The sequence below is a fragment of the Panonychus citri genome, unplaced genomic scaffold (genome assembly GCF_014898815.1).
Source record: "Panonychus citri isolate SS breed McGregor unplaced genomic scaffold, ASM1489881v1 Contig00104, whole genome shotgun sequence".
Classification (NCBI taxonomy): domain Eukaryota; kingdom Metazoa; phylum Arthropoda; class Arachnida; order Trombidiformes; family Tetranychidae; genus Panonychus; species Panonychus citri.
In genome coordinates, this window is record NW_026515509.1 from 829,845 (window position 1) to 853,856 (window position 24,012).

A 24,012-nucleotide genomic window follows, 5' to 3' on the forward strand; every position below is an offset into this window, starting at 1 on the left:
TCCATTTTTTTACCATTCTCATAAATTGTGTTCATCTAAATGTAATCATACATAATAATCATCTTGTTAATCGTAATCATAATCAATCATAATCAGTTGATCATCTCCTCCCTCTCTTGTATATTTAAATTGTCTTCTTGTTGATCATCTGCTTCTGATGCTCTTGTTGTTGTAATATCAATTTAAATTGTTCATCTCAGCAATTTAATTTAATTGTGATTGTTTCCTAATTCACTTTGGATTTTGTTTCTTTTTCTGCTCAATCATTTCAATTGAGTTTTTTTTTCCTCTTCCTTTCAAATGTTTGTGTTAATTTAATTGTTTTGGTAACAGTTTTTTGATTAAATTGTTCTTGTACCTTGACGATCATTGTAACTAATCATTGATCATGAAACTTTCATGATTTTACAATTTAATTTAATTTAATTTACTATTTCTTTGTTCGGTAACCATATAAATTAATATATAATACTAATTATCATCTTCTATGGGAAAGTTTAGTTTTTTTTTTGCTTTCTCATCTTTTTATCATCTCGCCTTGTCTTCATCCTGTTTTCTGGTTCATTCATCATTAAATTGTTGTTGATGATTAGGTAATTTTTTACTTGGATATCATCATTATCATCAAGATCATAGGATTAGGATGTCTTTTACTGCTACCACGTGACTAGGATTTTTCATCTTCATCTTCATCATTGTTTTATAACTGAACAATGTGAGGACTAATTTACATCACAATCAAAGTGATTTAAAACATTGATAATCTTTTTCTTGTTTAATTTTTCTTCCGGTTTCTCTTTTTGTTTATTAATTCATGTTAATTATATTCATGAGATCTGAAGACATGATGAAGACGACGAAGATGATGATGATGATGATGATAATAATCTTTACAGTTCTTTCATCTTTACTCTCTCATTAATTCCGAAATAATAATAATGATTATTGGGAAGAGTGTATTTGATTTTTGTAAACGTTTTAGTTGATTGTTTAATTTATTTTTTGGCTAGAAAAATAACCTTTTCTTAATTAAAGTTTTCTCCTTTGTCAATTTATTAACAACAAAAAAAAATAGTAAAGAAGTTGATGAGATGCACTGGGTGAAAATGGAGAGATGCAAAAATGGATGATGATGGTGATGATGATGATGAAGATGACGATGATGGCGTTCAACAAATGATTTAATCACGAGATGTGGTTGTTTTATAATAGTAGTTTCGATGATATCGATGTTATATATTTTGATGAGATGATTGAGAGAGAGTCAAATATTTACACAGGATTTAAGTTGGTGGCTCTTTTAAAATCTACACTTGCCCTTACATCAGGACAATTAAGAGGTTTATTTAATCCTCTACCTGGTGGCATCGCATATCTTAATTTCTCCCAGAATCTACGATCACCCCAGTGGATGATTGGTGATGAACGGATACACAGTTTACCATCAGCATCCAACTGATTTAAACTATTCTTATCCAAAACAACCACAATTAATTTATGGTTGGGGTTCACTTGACACTCTTGGTGAGCCACTTTAAGTTCAAAATGACACGAATCTGATTTAAGATATTGATCAGATAAAAGTATTATTGTCCGATGAGATGATTCAATGGCCTCAGAAATGGCCTCGGCAACATAACCGGTTACTGGAAGGTCGCGATAACGAAGGCACAAACGGTATGGTGGATGACCATACTCTAGTTCAGGGGCTAAAATTTGTGATATAAAAGCTTCATCTTTCTTGCAATAAGAAACAAATCCGTCAAATAGACGCTCAGTTTCTGGTGGATAATTTGACTTTTGGCAAAACCTTAATCCATAATTAGAATATATCCAGACTTTAATCTCTTTATGGTAAACACTGATTAGAATGATGATCAACAGAATTACCACAAGACCAATGATAAGAATCAATGTCAGTGGCATGTAATCTTGAACCAATGAATTTTGAAAGTGAGGAACTTCATTGGCAAAGGTTGAAGGGGTTATGACCTCTCTTAAAGATGAACCAATCACAACACTATCAACCCCATAGCCACCATCTTGTGATGATTCAATGGTTGAACCAGATAATACTTGGTGTGGCTGTTGATTAGGATGATGAATTAAATGATTATCACTATAATTTGTGCACTTAGATGAATTTAATTGCCAAATATATGGACCAATTGAGGTATTATTATAATGACACCGAATAGTATCTTTGTTTAACACATAAGCGGCCTCGGTTCTCATCCAATCACGGAAACGTGAAACAAAATCACATCGACAGGTCCATAGATTATTTGAAATGTGAACAACCAATAGATGTGGATTATAATTGAGTGACCAAATAGCAAAATCAGAGATAAAATTATCTTCCAAATGGAGTACCTGAAGAGATGTTAAATTGATAAATGTACGGTTGTTAATGAAAGAGATCCGGTTATGGTGAAGATGAAGCTCACGGAGTCGTGAGAGTGATTCAAACTCAAATCCATTTAGGGTGGTAATGTAATTATGTTCCAAGTGGAGAACTTGTAATAATTGTAAACCATTAAAGGTTCTATTTACAATTGAATGGATTCCACTATTATTCAGGTAGAGAGTTAACATATTTTTCCGACCAATGAAGGTGTGACTTGATAGGGTTGATAATTGATTACCATCGAGATAAAGTTCAGTTACATCCATTGGAATTCGTGAAGGTACATGTACATATTCCCGTCGGGAACAGTCAACAATATTTGTTGACCATGTTTGATCATAATAACAAGTACAATTGTCCGGACAGGTCATCTTACAGTCACAGGCATCAAACTCACAACAGTGACAAAGAGCAAAACAATGGGTCTTATATTTGCACAGAAAATTGGACGAATTGGCTTTCACTAGAGGAAGATAAGTTGACTCACGGACAAAGGGAAGTTGACATGTAATCTGGTCAAGATCCATTACCACAGGATATTGAAGGGAAGTGTCCTTATTAACCCTTTGTAGCCATTCCATGTTACAATCACAATAAAATGGATTATCTGATATTAAGAAATGAGGTCGACTTTTTAAAGATGTTGATGATATTGTTTTAAAACGAAAGGCATTCATATCTAATGTTGATATTAGATTATTACGTAGGTCAAGATGTTTAAGGTTAACCTTATCGGTAAAGGTCATCGGAAGAACCGTTGTAAGATTATTATTGTTAAGGAAAAGGGTTTCCGTTGTATTGGGTATAATCCATGAGTTTAAATCTTTTGTAATTAGATTAAATGAAAAATCTAAATGTGTACAAAATCTTTCAACTTTATAATAATTTGTCAATTCACCAATACGATTACTATGAGCGTCAAGAACAGTTAAACTTTCAGGTATCAGTGCATATTCAAACCAAGTTATCAAATTACGGGAAACATTGAGATGCTTTAAGTTAATTAGATTAATGAATAGGCCATTGATGTCAGTTAAATTGTTGTCTTGAAGTAAAATGGTTGTCAGGGTAGAAGCAGAATCATCAAATAAACCTGGTTCCAAACCATTTAACAGGTTACCCGAGAGATCAAGAAACTGAAGACTTGGTAAATCTTTGAAAAAGTTTCTAGTTAAATTGGTAATCTTATTGTTGGATAAATCCAATCGTGTAAGATGTTTAAGATTATTAACAATGTCAAATGCATTGTTTTTGGTATTTGATGATGATGGAGATGATGAAGATGAAGATGAAGATGTGAGAATAGGTGTAACAGTTGTACTACTGTTAATAGAAGAAATTTGATTATTTGATAGATGAAGATTTTTTAATTCTACAAGATGATATATAGCTGTTGGTATCTCTTTTAATTTATTTGAAGAGAGTTGAAGATCTTTAAGAGAACTACAATTGGTGAAAGCATCATGGTTTACACTTGAGAGAAAATTATCATTTAAAGATAATTCTCTTAGCACATTGGGTCCACTAAATGTGTGTGAGTTTATGATGGTCAACTGGTTACCATCAAGTATTAAATGGTGAAGATTATAAAGTTGAGAAAATGAGGTATCCTCAATAAAAGATATCCTATTATGGGCCAAGTTAAGCTTTTGAAGTGAATAAAGTGAATGGAAGAATAATTTATCAATTGTTTTTAAATGATTGTGACTTAAATCAAGTAATACCATTCGTATAAGGTCAATAAATGTATCACTGTCAATACTTTCCGATGGAATCTCATTGTAGGATAAATTAAGTAAAAGTAATTTAGATAGTCCGGTAAACAATCCGCTTGGTAATGTTGTTAATGAATTATTTTGTAAATGTAATTCTTGTAGTTCAATTGATTCACGAAAAAAGTGTGCAGGTAAAGCTTTCAATTTATAACTTGCTAAATTGATCACTTTAAGATGTTGTAAAGCCGATGGAGAAACCAGACAATTTTGTAAAAGGTAACAACAGGTAATCAAAAATAACGAAATTATTGAACTGAACCACATCACAACCAGTAAACAAAAAATAAGATTTTCGGTTAAAAGGTAAAAAAGAACACATGAAAAAAGATTATGATTAGAATTGATGTAGATTCATTTAGAAATGAAGATGGACACAGAAATGGATAGAGAGATGGTCACAATATTTTAAGAAAAAAAAAAGTTAAATGATGAGAGATAAAAAATATCAGTTAAATTGGACACAAATAAGATGAGAGATTATAAAGAGAAAAAAATTCAGTCAAAAGTGTCTACAAGCATTTTAGTGAGAATCCAAACTTGAAATGAAGAGAAACAGAAAAGAAACTAAAACTTGTATCTGTCTTTCTGCTTCTCCCTCGAAAAAAGAGAGAGAAAAGAGAGAGAAGAAAAAGAGAATAGAATTTTTTTTCTCCCCAAGTGTTGCCATCTAGTGGACAAAGAAAAAACTCCAAAGAAAAACAAGAAAATTTTTTCTTTTCATTTTTCATGGTGATTTTTTCTTTCTCTTTGTGACTCTTTTTTTTTCTTTCTTTTTCTTTATTGGTGATTATCATGAATTTCTAAGTGATTATTTGTGACCAATGAATATAAATTGTGTCCCTTTCTTATACATAGAAAATGTTTGGTTAACAAAAATGTAACAAACAACTAACACAATGAATATAATGATAACCCATACAAATGACATTTACCTTTTGTCCAGAATCAAAAGCAAGAGATTTTTTTTTATTCTTCATCTTCATATTTCATCTTGGTAATAAGGAAAATAGAATAGGAAGAGAGAGAGAGAGAGAAAGAAAGAAAAGAATAGAAAATGAAGAAGAAGAAGAAGAAAAAAATGAATAGAAAATTTCGTAAACCAGATTAACTAGAGATTCTTGATAAGTAACAACAACAACAACATCGCAACGATAACAATTTAACATCAACCTCATTGAATATTAAAGTTTATCAACTTCTGGTTATCAAGTTTGGTACAATTGATCTGATCTGTTACCTGGCTTATTATTATTATTATCTGGTTGATAATAAGATTTACATTTTCGATATCAATTCAATTCTTAATCCACTTGGTTTCCTTTTCTCACCCACTTCAAAAAGTGACCCACTACTCTCACTCCTTTGTACCTGTCCCACTCTTCATCATCAATTACTCTCATAGATTATAAACTCTGTCATCTTTTCAAATTTCAATTCGAATTTCCAACTTGACCAATGTCCATTAACACTATTGTCCCTTAATTAGCTCTCTCTCACTCTCTCTTCAATAGTTTCTCTTTTCTTTCTTCCGATCTTCTAATTGTTCAATGAGTGTCTCTCTCATTTTCCCAGGTTATTAAAACAATAGAACTCAATTACGACTCGAAAATCCGACTTTGATATTAATCTATTTCTTAATTTTCCTTTCGATTGACAGTTTAAAACTCTTTAAATTTCACTAATTTGTCTTGTCCGACAGTCAACTGGATTAAATTGTGAGTCTCATTTTCTAGTAATTTTACTATTAGCAGCAATTTAACTCTACCTTTAAGCTATATCTTTAATCATCATTGGTCAGTTTTAAAGTGAAAGGTCAGTCGGTTGAAGAAAAAAAAAATGAAAGAAGCGAAAGAAAAAAAAATCTCAACTAATCCATTTACAACTTAGATTATCTTAATCCACATGAGTGAAGATAAACACAGAGAAAAGGGATTAAAATGAAAAGGATCATGAGAACAATAATTTCATTTAAAAAGACTCATATTGATTTTTCATTCCAAATCACAAAAATAATTAAAAATCGTTAATTGTTTACACATTCACTGAGAGTAAACAATTAACACACTTTAAAACTGGATTAATTAAAAGTTATCACCATGATAACAAAACTAAATCCAAATGATTAATCATAATCAATAATCAATAATATTAATAAGATAATGTTAAGGAAAAAAAAAGTTTTCAAAGAGGAAAAGTTAATTGTTGACAAAAGTTTAAACAACAATTAGAAAAGCTCATCTTTAAATAAGCTGTAATAATATACTGAATTGGGATGATTTTAAATTGCAACAATTACAATTACAGGTAATACACATTGACGATTATAATTACAATTGATATTGATTACAAGTTAAAACCGATAAACAATAATTACAATATCAATGATTGTGTTCAAAAGGTAATCATTTTTTACCTGCAACAATCAATACAATTTTAACACATCAATTACAATTGATGAACACACTCACAAATGATCACAATAGTAATCAACAATTACCAATGGTTATTATTACTATTATCTTTATCATCCTCATCATCCTATGAGTTTTTTGTTAACATTTTTGGAGAGTTTACTTTTTATGCCCTAAGGGTGAAAACCAATTACCAATAACTTAGTTTACTTGGTAATTCCTGTTGCATTGTTGTTGGTTGATTGTTAATCGATGTGTGTGTGGATTGTTTTTTTCTCATCATCATGATGATAGGGATGAATTATGAAGATTAAGTATGAAAGAAATTAAAATTAACTAATTAGTAAATTAAAGTTAATCACGAAGGTAAATGATAATCGATTTTGTAGAAGAAACAAAAAATCGAGTTGAAAAACTTTTTCTTTTTCTTTTTCTTTTCTCTTTTGTTTTTCTGTTTTTCTGTTCTAATATTAAATAATATCGTAAGAATATTATTATGATTTGATTGTTACTAAGTTTTAATTTAATTTTCTATCATTTGGTTGTACTAATTATCATTATCATCTCGATTAATTAACTAGTTATTATCAAAGAAGATCACGTTTTTTGCTCTCTATGGTTTCGTTAATTGTTTCGGTCAAAATGATTGTCTTTAAATTGTTCTTCAAATTAATTCAGAGAATCACATGTAATCATAATTTTCATGATTCTTCAAGATTCATTTCCAAGTAAAAAAAGAGAAAAAGAACAAAAAAAAGTTCTAAACGATCGCAAGATCGGTAATTTTTTTTCTCTTTTTCCATCATCATCATCATCATCATCTCTCTCTCTCTCTCTTGGCATCTTCTTCTATCTTTTTGTTGCCCATTGGTCAAGCACGAAGTCGACCTTTTCTGTTAGAACTTAACTAAAAGACTAATTTTTTTATCGTGATGATAATTTTCTCTTCATCTTGATCATCATTCTCATCCTCCGGTTCCTTATTTAATTTATCAAGGTAATCAAATATCCCCCCTGATCCCGGGACAAATGGTTTACCTTTTTTTTACACATCATCTTTAATCATAATTATCTTCATCATCATCAACATAACTTTGGTATTTCCTTTTCCTCTTTACTTATCAAACTACATTTACCTTGAGTTTATTACTTTCGCATCATCTTCATGAAATCTTCATATATTAACCATCATTAACTATCTAATTAAAAGGGACTGATAACATTTTCTCACTACCACCTCCTTCACCTTCATCATCCTCCCTTTCCACCTCTCTCACCTCCTCCCTTTTCTTACTGATAATCATCTTCCCCATCATCTTCATCCTCATCTTCTTCATCTTTGATTTCTCATTTAAATTATCTTCTTATGGAATCATTTCTACTACAATGTTTTTCTCAATACACTAACATCTTCATCTCTCTTGTTAACTTATCTGATTAACGTTTCTATTTAATTGTGATTCTAATTTGATTGTTCAGGGTTAATTGTTAGTCGCAATTTTCAGCTCTCTCTCAATGTTTATCAATTGGATTTAAATTGAATCGTTGTTAAGGTTAAATCTATTAACATTAGAGTATAATAATAATAATAATATGATTTAAACTCTTATTACAATCAATTGATGCAAAAATTAAAGGTAATTTAGTTTCGTTTTTTTTACTTGATTTGATTTTCCAAGTTGATATTTAACATGTTCAACGGAAAGCAATTAACTTTAATTGTAATAGCATCATAATAAAATGATAATTTAACCAAAAACAACAACAAACTAACTTTTTTCCTCTTATTTAAAGGTAACAATTAAGCTTAGAATCATCAATTTGTTGTTGATTGATCATAAAACAATTAAACACAATCAGTAAAGTGACACAATCATAATAACAAAGATTAGCCAGAAAAACATAATCGACATTTAAATTGTAATCATAATAAAAATTAGTCGCAATTAATTGCTGAGAAACAATTTAAATAATTCCTTCAATTCATTTTTAAATCTTTGATCATCAATTTGAATTGATTGATCAATCCAATTGGGAAATCAAAATCAAAATCAATTCCAATTGTTGTTGGCAATTTTGAATCATAATTAATTACACTTTTACTTTAAGAGCAATTTATATTTACTCAATTTAATTGCCAATGATATTGATTTTATATTGCTGAATATTTGGTTTATTTCATTTGGTTTTATTATGATTACTTTAAACAACAATTAACTAATTCACTTTTATTATACCTTTGGTACATTGGTTATTGGTTAACCTCCTCCTTAATCATAACAATTAACAATCAGTTTAACCTTTAATCTTGATTATGAGTCTAAAAAAACAACATCATCTAGGAAAATGATTATCATGATTGTTACAATTAACAGAGTAATTAGTGAGTAGAGTAAATGATTAACATATCATTATTATTATCTGATTGTTATCATTTAGTTTTGTCACAATTAACGACCAAGAGGTAAAATAAAAATACGACAATTAATTGTTAAGTAAATTGCTCTTAATTGTATAGTAATAAAGTTGATATAATTAATTGTCAACATTTTTTTTATATCATATGTGACTAACTGTTGTTAACTATTATCATCATTTAAATTGTTATCATTGAAATAATAATCAAATGAATCACTTACATTAAAAATCGTGAATAACTAATATTGGTCACAATTTATAAATAACTGTCTTAATTGTTGACTAGATCAGTTGGTTAAACTGTTAAACAGTATAAATTGTTGGCAATCAATCAATTTATTGGGCGCTGTTGATCATCATACAATTTAAATTGTATTATCATCTAATCAATTCAGTTTCAATTTTGGTGAAAATCGTTATGATTGTAACAATCTAATCCAAACAATTAGTGAGATAATAGATTAGTCCTTAATCGTTTCATTCCTAAAGTTCACTGTTAAACTATTATGATTAACAGAATAGAGAAAAAAAAGAGAAACAAATTAATATAATTCTAACACTATTAATAGTCTAATTGTTAGATTAATTGGTCATCTACTTACTAGATTATTATTTGGAAAAAAGTTCCAATTCCGTGATTGTTATTCAAAATCTTTGATTCCTTTTGTATTGGGTGATATTTCTGGGCCAACAATTGTAATCATAATCACGTTTCTCTTGATCATCTCATCTAAACAGGTAAATTAATCATATTAATAGTCAATTGACCGGGTTAATTGTTGGAGAAAATTTCTTTCTTTCTCTTTCTATCAACAATTATCACCGTCATTATCATTATCAGAATTTTTGATAATCCATCCAGGCCAATATTTCATATTCAAAGTTTTGGTTTTGGTTTTCTTGTTTTCCATTGAAAACTTTAACCACCATTGTGAATCCAATTCTAATAATTAAAAGTAATTTATATTACTGGTTAAGTAGATTAAGATGATTAATAAAGTGTATGGTTATTTTACAAATTACCAAATCAATGATCCACCGAATCTAATCAATCATTTGATATCAAAAGCGGAAGAAAATCCAGTGAACCGGTAAATACACTTTTCTTCATATTATTTATCATCATTCAGGAATTATTATCTTCTTCTTGTAATTTCGTTTTGTTTTCTTTTCTTCATGGAGTCAGAATAGTGATCAAACTTGAGAGAGAAGAGAAATAAATGGGGAGAGAGAGAGAGAGATTTACGGTCAACCAGGATGAAGAAGAAGAAGAAAAAAACTGACCCAAGGAAAAACTATTGTCTAAGATTGAATATATCGGCTATTCAATCTTATTCTGCATCCTCATCACCATTCATCTCCTTCTTTATCATCATCATCATCGTTTGCTCAATCGTCTCCCGCCTTTCAGGTTAATCCGTTCAATACTCTGTTGGCCGCAATATTAATACAACACGGAAACAAGTAAAGTCCATCACCGATCATTTAATTTCTATTAAAATAACAAAAGAAAATCAAGAGAATGAGTTGAGAGAAATAATAATCATCATCATGTAAAGAGAGAAATGATTAAGATGAGAATGATGAAATTTTTCAACTGTTTGAGTTTAGGATTAGAAACTATGATTGTCATGATAATCAATACTGACCAATACTATTAACAGGGTCAAGTTTTTATCTTCTTGTTTCCAATCAATTTCTTTGGGTGGGGTAATTAAACTCACAATTATTACCATGTGAACGGATAATTACAGAATCAATTGTACAATTTACCAATTCAGTTGATTGTCAATATAATTAGTAAAATGTGCTTGCGTTTGTGATAAATTGGTTGTATTGTCCATCACACTTTAGTTTGTATATGTAAAAGGTTTAATTGTTTAACTTTACCTGTTTAATTGTTGTTTGTATCTTCTTGTAGTTGAAATTGTAATTTATTAGATGATGTTTGATGATCATCATCACATAGAAAGTGTTTCATCATGAAACTTTCATGTTGATTGTAAAGGATAGAAAAAGATGTTTGAACAATTTGAGTTAATCATTTGGAAACTGGATTCAATGGTCAACTGAATTGGAAACAATTCTATTCTTGGTCAAGTCGGCTGATCAAGTCAGTGAAACAAATCAGAATAAATTGTGTTGATGATAATCATCAATATTAAGGATAATCATCAACAAGAAGATGATGATGATGGAGTATCTTAAAATTCCGTTTTTCTTACCAATTTAGATGAACATTAAATATATAAGTTCATCATCAAGATTATCTCAATAACGATGAAAGCTTAAGGGATAACTTTTATAATAATGTACGATTCTTGGTAATCAGTAAATGATTGTAACAATGTAATGTTTTTGTTGTTATTGTTGATGGTGATGATGATGATTAACGGCATTATCATGATGAGTTGAATAATATGTCTACTTTTTTTGATAAAATCATCAATATTATGTTCCCATCATGACTAAAGCTACAACAGTTTGATTTCATCTTTACCCTTTTGATGCTCCATCATAATTATCATCTTCTTGTTGAGGTTCCTTTATATTAACCAAAATTGATCCATCTAAAAGCAGAGGGCCAGTTGGGTGAGACTGAGAGAGAAAGAAGGTAAAATTCATTAATTTGATTAGATTTTCAATGTATTTAAGTTATGTAATCTGTTATCTGAATAAGAAAATTATCTTTTCTTTTCGTTGTTCCATCAACATAATAACAGTATCAATAATAATAATACAATTTACTTACATTGATTGAATGAATCGGAGATGAAGAACTTGCCCTTTTGTTGATTAACCAAAAAGGAACAATCAACAAGCTAAACTTTCGTCAATTAATCAACAATTAACCTTGAGGGACACAAAAAAAAACATGGTCAACAACGGAAAAGGAAAAAAGAGAAAAGAAAAGGAAAAAGATCAGATAACCAGAACAACGATGATACATGTAATTCTAGCACCAATCAATTAATAGAATTAACCAAGTACACAGATAGTCATACAATACTCATCAATCAAAATAAATTCTTATTCTGAGTGTAAGAAATTAACCAAATTTACCAACGATTAGGCCCAAAAAGAAACAAAGAACCAAGAGTGTAACCATTAGCCGCGTTTATAGAAAAAGAGACAAAGAGAATCAAGAAGACGATCATCATAATTATCATCAATAATTGTTCCAATTAGAATAAAAGACAATTAGCTTTGGTTCCTTCCTTAATTGTAAATTATAATCAAAAAAATCTGCGAAAAAGAGACAAACAAATTGATTAATAAGAAAATGAAATATCAATTAGCATAAAAACATCATAATGATTAACAAGAAACAAGAAAACAGGAAAAGGTTAACCAAAGATCACATACTTACTATCACTATGAATGAATATCAAGTTAACAAGATGATAATCTTAATTACATCATTACCTTCACTCTATTAAATAGAAAATTAAAAGACAAATAATTAAAAGTGTGAATAATAATCAAGATTAATTAAAATAATCAACAAGAAAGAAATAAAAATTAATCCGTTGGGACCGTAGTAAAAGGCAAAAAAAGGCAAAAAGGCAAAAAGAAGCAAAAAAGAGCTAAAAGACAAAAACACTTTTTAAATTCAATTCTTTTTACTTATATTTAATTTTTACGATTTGAAGATGAACTCAGGTCAGTATATGTGGTCAAATTATCGATAAAAAATTAGATTTTTAGTTGAAATTGAATAAAAAAGTATTCATAAACTGACGTTCAAACTTCGCGCATCAAAAATCAGAAAAATTGAATTATTTTGAGATTTTGGTGATTATTGTTTCGTTTAAGTGTTATTATTGTCAATATTTTGTAACAAATTCAGAATAAAATGTCCTGAGGCTCTTTCACTTCAATTCTACTTGATTGTGGAGAATTTTGGCCCTTTTTTGCTCTTTTTTGCCTTTTTTTGCTTCTTTTCGTCTTTTTGTCTTTTACCACGGTCCAATCCGTTGAAATGAATTCCGATCTTTATTTGAAGCTTTGACAGCGACCTCAGGGGAGGCACCGATGAATTAAAATTCATCGTATCCGGTTGCGACTACCGTACCAAGGGAAAGGGAAAAACAGGGACAAGGAAGGGAAAAAAATAATAGAATGCAAAATAATAATAAAATAAATAACAAATTTTCTCCCCTGAGGTCGAATTACATATTAATTGACAAGTTAAATCACAAATAAATGGACAAAAAGTCCTGTTCGCCTAATCCTAATAAAGGGTTGTTCTCCTCAAAACGTTCTCCTAAAAATATTTTCCTCGGACCAGAGTCCTTTTCAAAGTTGTGGCGATTGTCCAAAGGTCCAAAAATTGGTTGGCTCATCAGGTATGACACAAAATAAAAATAAAAATAAAGATAATTAGAAATTAAGTTTTTATAATGATTATTAGCAAAACTTACCAAGAAAACACATGGTTGTTATGTAATAACGGTTCAGTTTTAAGAGTAACCAAAACAATGTAAGTAACTGGTGAAATATTACAATTTAGGTATCAACCTGATCCTTGTGATTAGCCAAACAACAATAGAACAAAATTAACTTTCAAATTCACAGGTAAATTTAATTAAATTAAAATTTAACAGGCCAGTTTACCAAAAACCGATCATCTGATAAAACGAAAAATTGATTAAGTCGCCATCTTTAGAAATGAATTGGAAATTATGTCAATTAGAATAAAAAATTTTCTATTTACATTTTTTAAAAATTCTTTCTAATTATTAATAGTTTATTTGTTTTCGAGTTAAATTATCATCGTTACAATCAACTGATGTTGTTTAATTTTCAACGAATTTGATGATGAGTTGCTAATGGAATTTGAGAGAAACTTAAACTTACATTTCTTCTTTAAATTGTTTTCTAATCAGAGTAATAAATCGGAAATGTATTTCCTTTTTTTTTCCTGTTTCGTTTTCTCTTGTTTTTATCTTCTCAAGTAGAAACGAAAAGGATTCTTTGGGTTTTCTCTGTCTTCTCTTTGTATGTATTTTTTTCTGGTATTTTTGTTTTCCTTCTTGTGTTCTTTCTAATGTGTTGTTTTTCTCTCTTCTTGTCTTTTTCCACAGAAAAATGGCGATTTGCTCTCGTTCGGTCCATCTATCAATGAAAGATGAAAGGAAAAAGATGATGAGGATGATGAAGAGAAATCTTGTCTTTGGGATCCATTTTTACTCCATGATAATTGGTAATACTTGTTCTCTAATGACAAAGTCACCAAGGTATCCAAAATCTCTGTCCACACTCATTTTCTCTGTCTCTGTCTCTCTCCCTCTCTCTCTCTCTCGGGTACACCAAAAAGTATCCAACTGTGATAACTCTGTTGCTGCTGATTCTTTCTCTCTAATAAGGCGAATATTTCTCATCATCGTTTTTTTTGGTGTTTGTTGGGTCAACTTTTGTTTAAGGTTTGTCAACTCACCTCTCAACTTTACCCAACCCACCATCACAAGCAATTTGAAGACTAATAGCCATCATCATCACCACCAACACCAACAACAAGATCAGTCTTTGGACCATGTACTCTTGTAGTTGTTACAATATTATTACATTTATTTTATTGTTATTCCTAACATAATGTAAATCACTGAGTCAAGGTTAAGTTGGTAGGTTGGGTGATTGGTAATCAGTCATTGAAAGAATAACAATGTAAAAATAGTCTATTCCTTCAAGCCCTAAATCTTTTCTCAAGTCAAAGGATAGTCTCTCTAATACTAACACTAAATAATGACAATAATCAATTTCTAATTATTAGCCTACTTTGCTCTATTTCCTCCTTCGTTTTTTCTTGTCCTGATTATGCTAATAATAACTAACTCATTCGATTTGACATTTTGGTCAATCTTTTTTTTTTAATCTCTTTCTACAGGTAACATGTAACATGTAACTTGTCATTAGTCAAATTGGAAAGTCAAGAAAAAAAGAAAGATAGAGAAAGAGAGACAAAAATTGATGGTCAACAAATTTCTATCTCAATGGTCACACACATTTCAACATCAAGGACATAATCGATAATTACATCACCCAGATATGGCTGTTTTCATCTTCTTTCATCTCAAACTTGATCCTCAAAGATTGACCTTAACTTGACTTTACATTACGATGGTAAAAATTGATACTAAATTACTCAGATACATATCATCTAAAAGGCTATTGAATATCCACCATTATAAAACCATTTCCTGTGGTATTTTTATTATCATCATTGAATTGTCTTCACTTACCAATATCTTACATAATGTATTCATGTTTGATTCTATTACCTTATGTTTTCTCCGATTCCTAACATGATTATATACTCAACAAAGAATTGAGATATTTTTATTCAAATTTCTTATTTTTTTTTCTTCTCCTCCTCCTCTTCCTACTCTCATATAGTCAATCAGTTATCAAAGGAAACCAATGGACTAAGGATGAAAATTTTACTTTGATGATGCAGTTAAACACACTACAAACGTAATAGTAAAAAGCTCAAGTTTTTGCTTCTTTGATGGCTTTTCAACTGGAAAAATAAGAAAGAGAGAGAAAGGAAAAGCTCCTAATACAATAAAAAGGAATCAAAATTATGGTTAAATTGAAAAGCCAAAAAGCCAACGTTACCTTTATCCACTCTACTCTCTCCGTACAATTTAATGGTCACGAGGTGTACACAGGGTGTATAAGAGGAGTGGTGATGGTGGAAAAGAAGAAGAAAAAAAAATAATATGTTTTCTGGATAAGAAATTGAATGTTAACCAACACAGTTCACAGTTAACCATTGGAATTTTAAAAGTGCTATTACTATTATTATTATCCTCATTATTACAGCATCAACATCAACAACTTTTACATGGAGAGAGAGAGAGAGAGAGCTAAAGTTGACGGTTAAGCATCAATAATGATGATAATAGTAATAATATTAAAACAAGTAAGTATTATCCAAGTTAACTCTCACTCTTTGACTTTATTTTAATCCAAATAGCTTATTCTTATATACACTTTTTTCCTTCTCTTATGTTATTGTTGCATCTCTTTCAGAAAAAAAACACTAAAATAGGATTTATATTTTAGCCTCTGCCCGTTTTTTACATCAACTCATTTAATCCTGTTAAGACTACAATCAGCATCATCGCCATCACCTTTCACAATCAACTATCAACCATTTAAGGATCATTATTATTATTATCATCTATTCTTGATCACTATCGTTGATATAACAAGAAAACATAACTTATACACAATTGTATATAAACATATTACTATGTACACTATATACTCTATGGCTACTGGTGATTATGATTGTTCAATCATTTATATTGTATATTTAAATTGAAAAAAAATTTCAATTTTAACTTGGCGTTTCTTGATCCTCTTGATGTGTATATGTGTTGATGAGATTGTTTTGTGAGAAAAAATATTTTCAACATATTACAGAATCATAAGTTTCAAGTAGTAGTAATAATGTGCCATAATCCTTAATATGATTGGCAATCAAAAATGAGAGAGAGAGAGAGAGAGAGATAAAATCAGCATCAACCAAAGGAACAACATCAACATCAACCTTGTCAAAGTTTCTTCCCACCCACTCCAACTCATTCCTTCATCATCATCATCATCATCATTATCAGAATCATCTTTCTAGTTAAATCTTATCATAATAACAATGTTATTATGATAATAACTAAATGTATATGTTTAAGTGTGGTCTCTTTGAATCAACGATTAAGATCATCTTTAAGATGATGGTAACCCCTAAGTAAGACAATAGACCCACATTTAACTCTGGATAACAGAGAGAAAGAGGGAGAAATGATGAGGATGGAGATAAGGATAAAAAGGAAAACAAGGAATAAAGATAAGGATGGAGACCAAGACAAGTCCAGTTGATTTTTGAAGACCAGAATAAATGGCTTACAAAGGGAGAGATCGAAATGTAAAAAGATTATCCAATACTGCTCATCATCATCATCATCATTTTTGGCATAAAAACTCATCATAAAAACCGTAAGCTCCAAAACAATTTCTTATGCTTATCTCAACCTCGGGAGAGACTTTTTTTTAAGACAATAACAACTAATGCATAACCCAAGGAGCGAATTGCATCATCTCTTGAGCAGAGAGAGAGAGAGAGAGAGAAAAGATGAAACTTGTATAAATATTATTCTACTTTCGTTTTTTTCTCTCTCCATCTCTTCCCTTTGTTTCTTCATCCTGGGTCATTTTAAATGCTGATCTTGTTCCTCATCATCTTTTATCCTCTGTTCTTATTACCACTGATCATCTTCATCCTTTGTTGTGATTGTTTATCTTCTCTCTCTCTCTCTCACTTTTTTTTGCTTTTTCTTTTTTTTCTCTTATAGATTTTCCAATCTTAATAACTTTACCAATGGAAATACCTTTTCGCTATTAATAATGTTCATCAACTAATTCAGCTCCTGATTCTGATCTCCTGGTGATGATACTGAAGATGATGATGATGATGATCCTGTTGTTAAATACCAATGAGATGAATCTTGATTGGCTTTTGGGGGGTTGAGATGATAATGATAATGGTGATGATGATGATAATAGCTAATGGGATGAGAATCAAGTGCAATTTATTATCATCATTGGATCACATCAAGAGCTGAGAAAAAATCGAGAAAATCTTCTGATGAATGATTTAGCTTTCTTGCTCCCCTTCTAATGATAATGGTGATTATCTTAATTGTGATTAGACATCTTGTGTTTATGTTGTGAATTAACTACAATACAATGTATAGTTAATTCATACAACAACAATTTAACATTAAATCATCTCTCTAGTGTGATGGCCACTAATGGTCAACTTTTTTTCTTACACTTCCCAATACAGGTAATCATTTAAAAGGTAATAATTAATCTTAATCAATTGATAAAATGTAACATCTTTTTTTTAATCTAATTGTTATTGTATTGACTAAATTAACACATTTATGATTAATTTATTTTCCTGTTTCTTTTTTTCTTTATCCTTTTAGATGATTTGTTTTGTCTCATATGATAAATACAAAAATATTTACAATCAACCGGAAATAGAATTGATGATTTGATTGGTCACAATGGAGCAAGAAAAAGCTTTTCAATCTCAAACAATAAAATAATTGTCTTCACCCTAAGGATTAATAAGTAACAATGAAAAATGTTTAATTCTCGTTACTTTTATAACAATTTTAACATTTCTCAAATGATTAACTTAATATTTCCTTTTTATTACTATTTTGATTATTTTCCTTGATTACAGAATTGATGTCGAAATGAAATATGATTGGTATTATCATTATTATGATCGTTGATTTGTTTCCTTTGCAGTTTTTTCAGATAAATTGTTACTTGTTATTTATCACCATTAGATTCAAAGGAGAACCTGAATTAGAGCAATTTGATTTGTAATTATAATCTGATTCATCTTTATATTTTTACATCTTCTCACTGTTGATCATTTAAGGAAAAAAAATCATGCAAAAACAAGTTGAAATCAATGGTTGCTGTTGTTTGTTTCTCTCTCTCTCTTTCTCTATCATCTGATGATAATGATGATTATGATGATGGCGATGATACCGCTGCTACTGCTGATTTAAACTTGGTTTGATTTTGGTTGATTGTTGATAAGAATCAGGACAAAATCATGAGTCTTCTTTGGTAGTTACCTGAGCCTGGAACATTAAAAAAAAAGCAACACACATTGCAATTGATGCTCATTATTTTTTCGTTACCTGTTATCATCTGAATCATCTTCATCACCATAAACCATCATCATCAACTCAATCTTTTGATTTAAACAAGCTGATTGCTAAAAGGGAGATGATGATGATGCTGATGATGATAAAATAAAAAAGAGAAGGAGATTTCATCGTGCAAATGTGATGAAAGAAAATTTTTTTTTATCTATCCAACTTATATATTTTTACTAATAATAATTTAAGTTATTTATGTTAATAATTGACAGGCTATTTGATGTTGTCATGATGATGAAAATGATTATGATCATGTTGGTGATTATCATGATGATAAACGTTGAAGAGTTGAGATTGGAAACAAAATATGATATTGAAGGTAATCTATTTTTTTTCCTTCTCATCTTAATAATCATGAATGTAAAATCTAATTCTAATAACGTTGTTATCGTTTTTACATTAAATTAATGAATAATTTAATAAATGATGATTATTTTGCTTCTCTCTCTCAACTTTTCAGCCATTTTGTTATCTAAACAATTACTTTTACAGGTAATATCGAGGTGGAAATTGTTAACGTTACAACCTGAAGATTATGGCGTTTGCCTGAAGATTTGATCTAATTTGGATTATCCTTTTTTTTGTCAGAATTTAAATAATAATATTTGAATTTTAACCTCGATGATAACCTCATTGCAATATAATTCTGTATGGAAACTAGTGTGTGATTTAATGATTTCCTTGTTAACGATAAGTTTAATGTGAATGACAATATGACGATGATACAAATGATGATGATGATGATGATGGGAAGATGGCTTGAAATCTTGTACTTTTTTCATCAGTAATCAAGGTAAAAAAGAGGAAAACGTGAGACCAATTCTCAACAATTAAGATTAATCAAAGGGAGGATTTGAGCTCTGTTCATGCTCTCTCTCTCTCTCTCTCTCTGATTACCTTGTATGTGTTTCTCTGTGTGTGACAAAATATTAACCCAACCGGTAACCACAATTATGTAAATTTAACTAAATATTCATCTTGATCAAAGATGAGAGACTGACGGATGACGGATGAGAAATCAGCGTGTTTGAATATCATCATCTTGATCAGAAGAAAAATTTAGACAATGAGAAGAGGTAAAGGGAATTGTTGACAGTTACACCTAACCAGGTAAAGGAAAACAGGTAATGGTAAATAGATGATGATGAAATAGAAGATCACATTAAGAGGGAAGATGATAATGATAATGATGATGATGAAGAAAATGCGACCAAAGAGGAGGAAAGAAAAAAAAAGTTTTGTTGAAGGAGAAAAAGTCAAAAAGACCAAGAGAAAGTCTTGACTAAAATTTCCCATGGTAATGTTTGCCCTTAGGGTATATTTACCAACGAAATGACTGTTGACTTAAGGTACAAACAGAAATAACAATAATGTTACCAAAGAAAAGATGAAGATGAGGATAGAAAGAGAGAGAAAAATTTAAGAAAATGATGAGAGAGGAAAATGTTTTCTACAAGTGTAAGAGAGAGAGAGAGAGAGAGATGCTTTTCATCTTCTCTTTCTTTCACCTTCACCTTTTGAAGACAATTCTTCGCAATAATTGTCACACTAATTATCAATTTCTCTGTAATTGTTGGTATTCTGTCTTAAGGTGTAACAGGTAGAAGAAGAAGATAACATTTCTCTTCTTTCTTATCTTTTTGTCATCTTGTTTCTCTTTCTTTTCATGTTACAGATTCTCTTTTCTGATGGAAAGGCCACCAAGTTCGGTCATCGCTTAAGTCCTTTTGGTCATTACTCTTAAGAGAAGAGATCACCTTTAACTCCCTGCATGGGATCTTCATCTTCATCTTTTTTTCTCCCTTTTCTTTATCTTCTCATTACAGGTAAATATGTTTTCTCTTTTTAGAAACAAAATCAAGCACAAATAATGAGAATGAACAACAACAAAAGGATAATCATCATCATCATCTTTCAACTGGTCAATTCTATTATGTTATTGGTCAATTTTGTCAACAAAAGGTTAGTCCTGAGTTTTGATTATTCTCTTTGTCTTCATTTCGCCCTTTTTTTTACTCATCCTCATTATCTTCTTTCGCTCCGATTTACCTTTGCTTCTCCTTCATCTAACTGGACTTTACACTGACCATTACTTTTTACTCCCGAGGGTCCTTTTCGTTATACTTATTAGCTGATATTCAACTTTCTCTATGGTCATTTTCACGTATCCCAACAATAGATGCGACAATTATTATGCCAATATAATAATAATGGGAATAAACAAATGATGGACTTTGTCTGATTAAAGGTGATGTTTACTTGGACCGAGAACTGGACACCAATGACCAATTGAGATTCTGTTAGGTTTTTGTTGTTGTTTTTTTCTGTGTTATTGGCTAAATGAAACACAGAGAAAAAAGTTGCAATAGAAAATCTCAATAATCTAACAACCACAACAACTTTTTTTCAACTTCCAAAGAAAAGGTTTGTTGTCTTTTCCTTTTCTTAAACACTCAAAGATTTGAACAAAAACAAATCCAGGGGAGAATAGAAAATTTCAACAAAAGATCGAAAGGAAGAGAGAAGAAAAAAACTCACATATCTATTTGTACAATCAACTGATCATAATCACGAATCACTACAATTCTCAACAAGGTGATGATATTGCTGATAAACCACCAGCATCAATATGAATGGTGATCGTTTTATTATGCTACCAGCATCTCTTTCAATGATCGATGTCCAGCAAAGTCCACAATTGTCACCAACTACATGAGGAAAAGGTGGAAAATGTAATAACAAGGTAAGAAATATATTCACAGAAAGTTTCTACCTTAGAAATTTGATTTCTTTCCTAAATTTACAATTCTTTTTTCTTTTTCTTCAGGATATCGTATCTGGTAATTCAATCAATGAGACAACAAAGGAGAGATGAAGATGAAAACAGAGAAAGGGGAGGAAATTACAACTATTGGCAATTGGCTAAATTGTTGGACAGAAATCATAGCAGGGCGCTTACCACAGAGTGACCATAACCTTGGGTGGCAGGTAGAAGTTGCAATAACAAAGGAAACCAGATGATCTCAGATTTTCAAAACTAATATGAAAGAGCCAAAGGAGAGAGAGAGAGAGAGAGAGAGAGAGAGAGAAAAGCAGATGAAAGAAAAAGAAATTGCAAATTATATCAAAAAGATGAAGATGATGACGAAAAGAAACTTTTCCTCTCTCTCTCTCTCTCTCTCACTTCAAGATCTTTACTGATATTGGATTTCAATATATGCAAAAGCGAAGACCATTGATCAAGCCTACTACTTGTCTATTAAGAAAATGATGGTGATGATGAGAGCAAAGGAAGAATGTAAAAAGATGATATTAGATGATGGAAATACCCTGCAGGGGTTTTATACAATACGTTTCAATATCATGGTGAGTCCAGTGTATTACCAATACGTGTTTACTTGGGGAAGATGATTTATATTTTTCTAAGAGAGAAAATGATGAGGGAGAGAGATTTTCTTTCTCTATCTCTTGATTTGAGAAAAAATATATTCAGAATTATTATTATATTGGTAATTCGATAACTGTCAGTTAATAGTTTAAATTGTTTATGAACAAAACGTAGGTAAAGGTAGAAACCAGTTGTCGGTGGAAACCCGAACCATTGAGTTCTATTGATGTTAAGTTATCCTGTTAACCTTTTCTACCTGTTGCTCCTTCATCTCATCGTCATCATCATCATCATCATCTCTCTCTCTCTCTCTCTCTCTCTCTCTCTCTCTCTCTCTCTCTCTCTCTCTCATCCTCATCTCCACTTATATTATATGTTTAATATCTTATGTTGAGATGTATCTTTATGACTTTGATGAGCTTTTTATGATTCTTTTTATTATAATCATTCAATATATTAAATTTTCATCATCATTATCGTCATCTTCATCTTCATCTTCATCTTCATCTTCAACGTACTTCATCATATAATATACACACTTAACTTTGACAAATTTAATTCCAATTAACTATGTAATTAAATTAACTTGTGAATCTCTTTTATACATTCAATTAACTCAAAGTATTTAATTGCAAGTCAATTGATTATAATGATTAATAATTATTATTAATTTAACTTTTCTCTCTTCTTCCTAATCAATTTCAATGTTGAATTAACTAGATTGCAATACTGGTGTGTATTATTTTTAATATAAATGATTATCAAATATGATTTTTTGATGATAACAAGTAATTTTTGTTGCATTGATTGCAAGTTCATTCAACTTGATTTAATTTACATTTTATCAATTTAAAAATAAAGTTTAACTAGATTTTAGTATCATCATCATCATCTAATCATTGATTGAAAGATTGATGAATAACAATGAGAGACATGAGATGGTGAAAAGAGAGAAAAAATCTAATTAAATCATAAAATTTCATCAAAAAGTTAATGTTTACAATCAATTTATGGATCAAAATGATTATCATCTGTTGATTTTTAATTAAATTGTAGTGATTATATTTGATTTCTTGATGATGGGTAATTGTATTGTCATCAAATCGCTCCCATTTTCTTCATCTTCTTCCCGTGAGATAAACTTAATAGTCCAATTGATTAAACGAGTTTATTGAATTAACATCCATAGGCCACGAAGTGTTTTTTTTATACACTTTTTGAATCATCTTCAAGGTGACAAAGAATATCAAAGAGAGAAAAAATTCTTGATTCGTTGTAAATTACAGCTGATGAAGATGATGATGATAATGATACTTAATTTAAAAGCAAGAGAATTAGGATGAATGGGAAGAAGAGAAAAATCAGAAAGAAATTGAAGGTTAGTAATTTGCAATGTTTTTTTTTCTTCTACTTTTAACTTACCTTTGTATCAAGTTCCAGGCTGATGACTGTTGAAATCTTGTGTGTGTGATCAACACACCATAGGGAGGAAGGTGGAAGGTGGGAGGTGACAGTCAGTCAGTTGTTGTTTTCACGGTTCCCGTATATATGTAATACTGTTCAGTTATACACATTTTCATGTAAACATGTGAGAGTGTGTGTGTTTATTGATGGAATCCTAAATAACCATGTAAAGAAAAAGGAGTTTAGAGGAAAAATTAAGATGACGAAACCGAAATGGATGAGTAAGCAGAGAGAGAGAGAGATGATGTTAAAAATTACTAAAATGCTACCTGTTCATCTCTCTCTCTCTCTCTCCTTGGGAATCAATGAAAGAGCCTCCATCAAATGAACCAAAGAGAGAGAAAGAGAAAGAGGGAAAATGTGAATTAAATAACAGGGATAACAGAATTGAAGTAAT

At 30.1% G+C, this 24,012-nt stretch overlaps 1 protein-coding gene and 2 long non-coding RNA genes across 4 annotated transcripts; 1 reads left to right on the plus strand and 2 right to left on the minus strand.

Moving 5' to 3' along the window:
- Positions 1-627: 627 nt before the first annotated feature.
- Positions 628-5,043, minus strand: LOC128389127 (toll-like receptor Tollo). Its single transcript, XM_053348650.1, has one exon. It carries the CDS (start codon positions 4,444-4,446, stop codon positions 1,273-1,275), a length of 3,174 nt encoding a protein of 1,057 aa, XP_053204625.1. The 5' UTR covers positions 4,447-5,043; the 3' UTR covers positions 628-1,272.
- Positions 5,044-12,988: 7,945 nt separating this feature from the next.
- On the minus strand, positions 12,989-13,646 carry LOC128389129 (uncharacterized). Its single transcript, XR_008325417.1, has 2 exons — positions 13,436-13,646; positions 12,989-13,352 (listed from the first exon to the last, which is right to left on the minus strand). It is a non-coding gene; the product is annotated as an uncharacterized LOC128389129 (long non-coding RNA).
- Positions 13,647-13,759: 113 nt separating this feature from the next.
- Positions 13,760-22,470, plus strand: LOC128389128 (uncharacterized). 2 transcript variants are annotated; one of them, XR_008325416.1, is made up of 14 exons: positions 13,760-14,012; positions 14,099-14,251; positions 14,332-14,437; positions 14,899-15,134; positions 15,408-15,936; positions 16,047-17,012; positions 17,369-17,702; positions 17,863-17,877; positions 18,008-18,155; positions 18,271-19,082; positions 19,224-19,556; positions 20,439-20,725; positions 20,895-21,506; positions 21,591-22,470. It is a non-coding gene; the product is annotated as an uncharacterized LOC128389128 (long non-coding RNA). The 2 variants fall into 2 exon arrangements; XR_008325415.1 differs by lacking the exons at positions 19,224-19,556; positions 20,439-20,725; positions 20,895-21,506; positions 21,591-22,470 and having other exon boundaries at positions 13,769-14,012; positions 17,369-17,877; positions 18,271-19,207.
- The last annotated feature ends 1,542 nt before the right edge of the window (positions 22,471-24,012 follow it).

Bases quoted from the DNA above. Each gene is read 5' to 3' on its own strand.
- LOC128389127 (XM_053348650.1), bottom strand. From the start codon at position 4,446: ATGTGGTTCAGTTCAATAATTTCGTTATTTTTGATTACCTGTTGTTAC.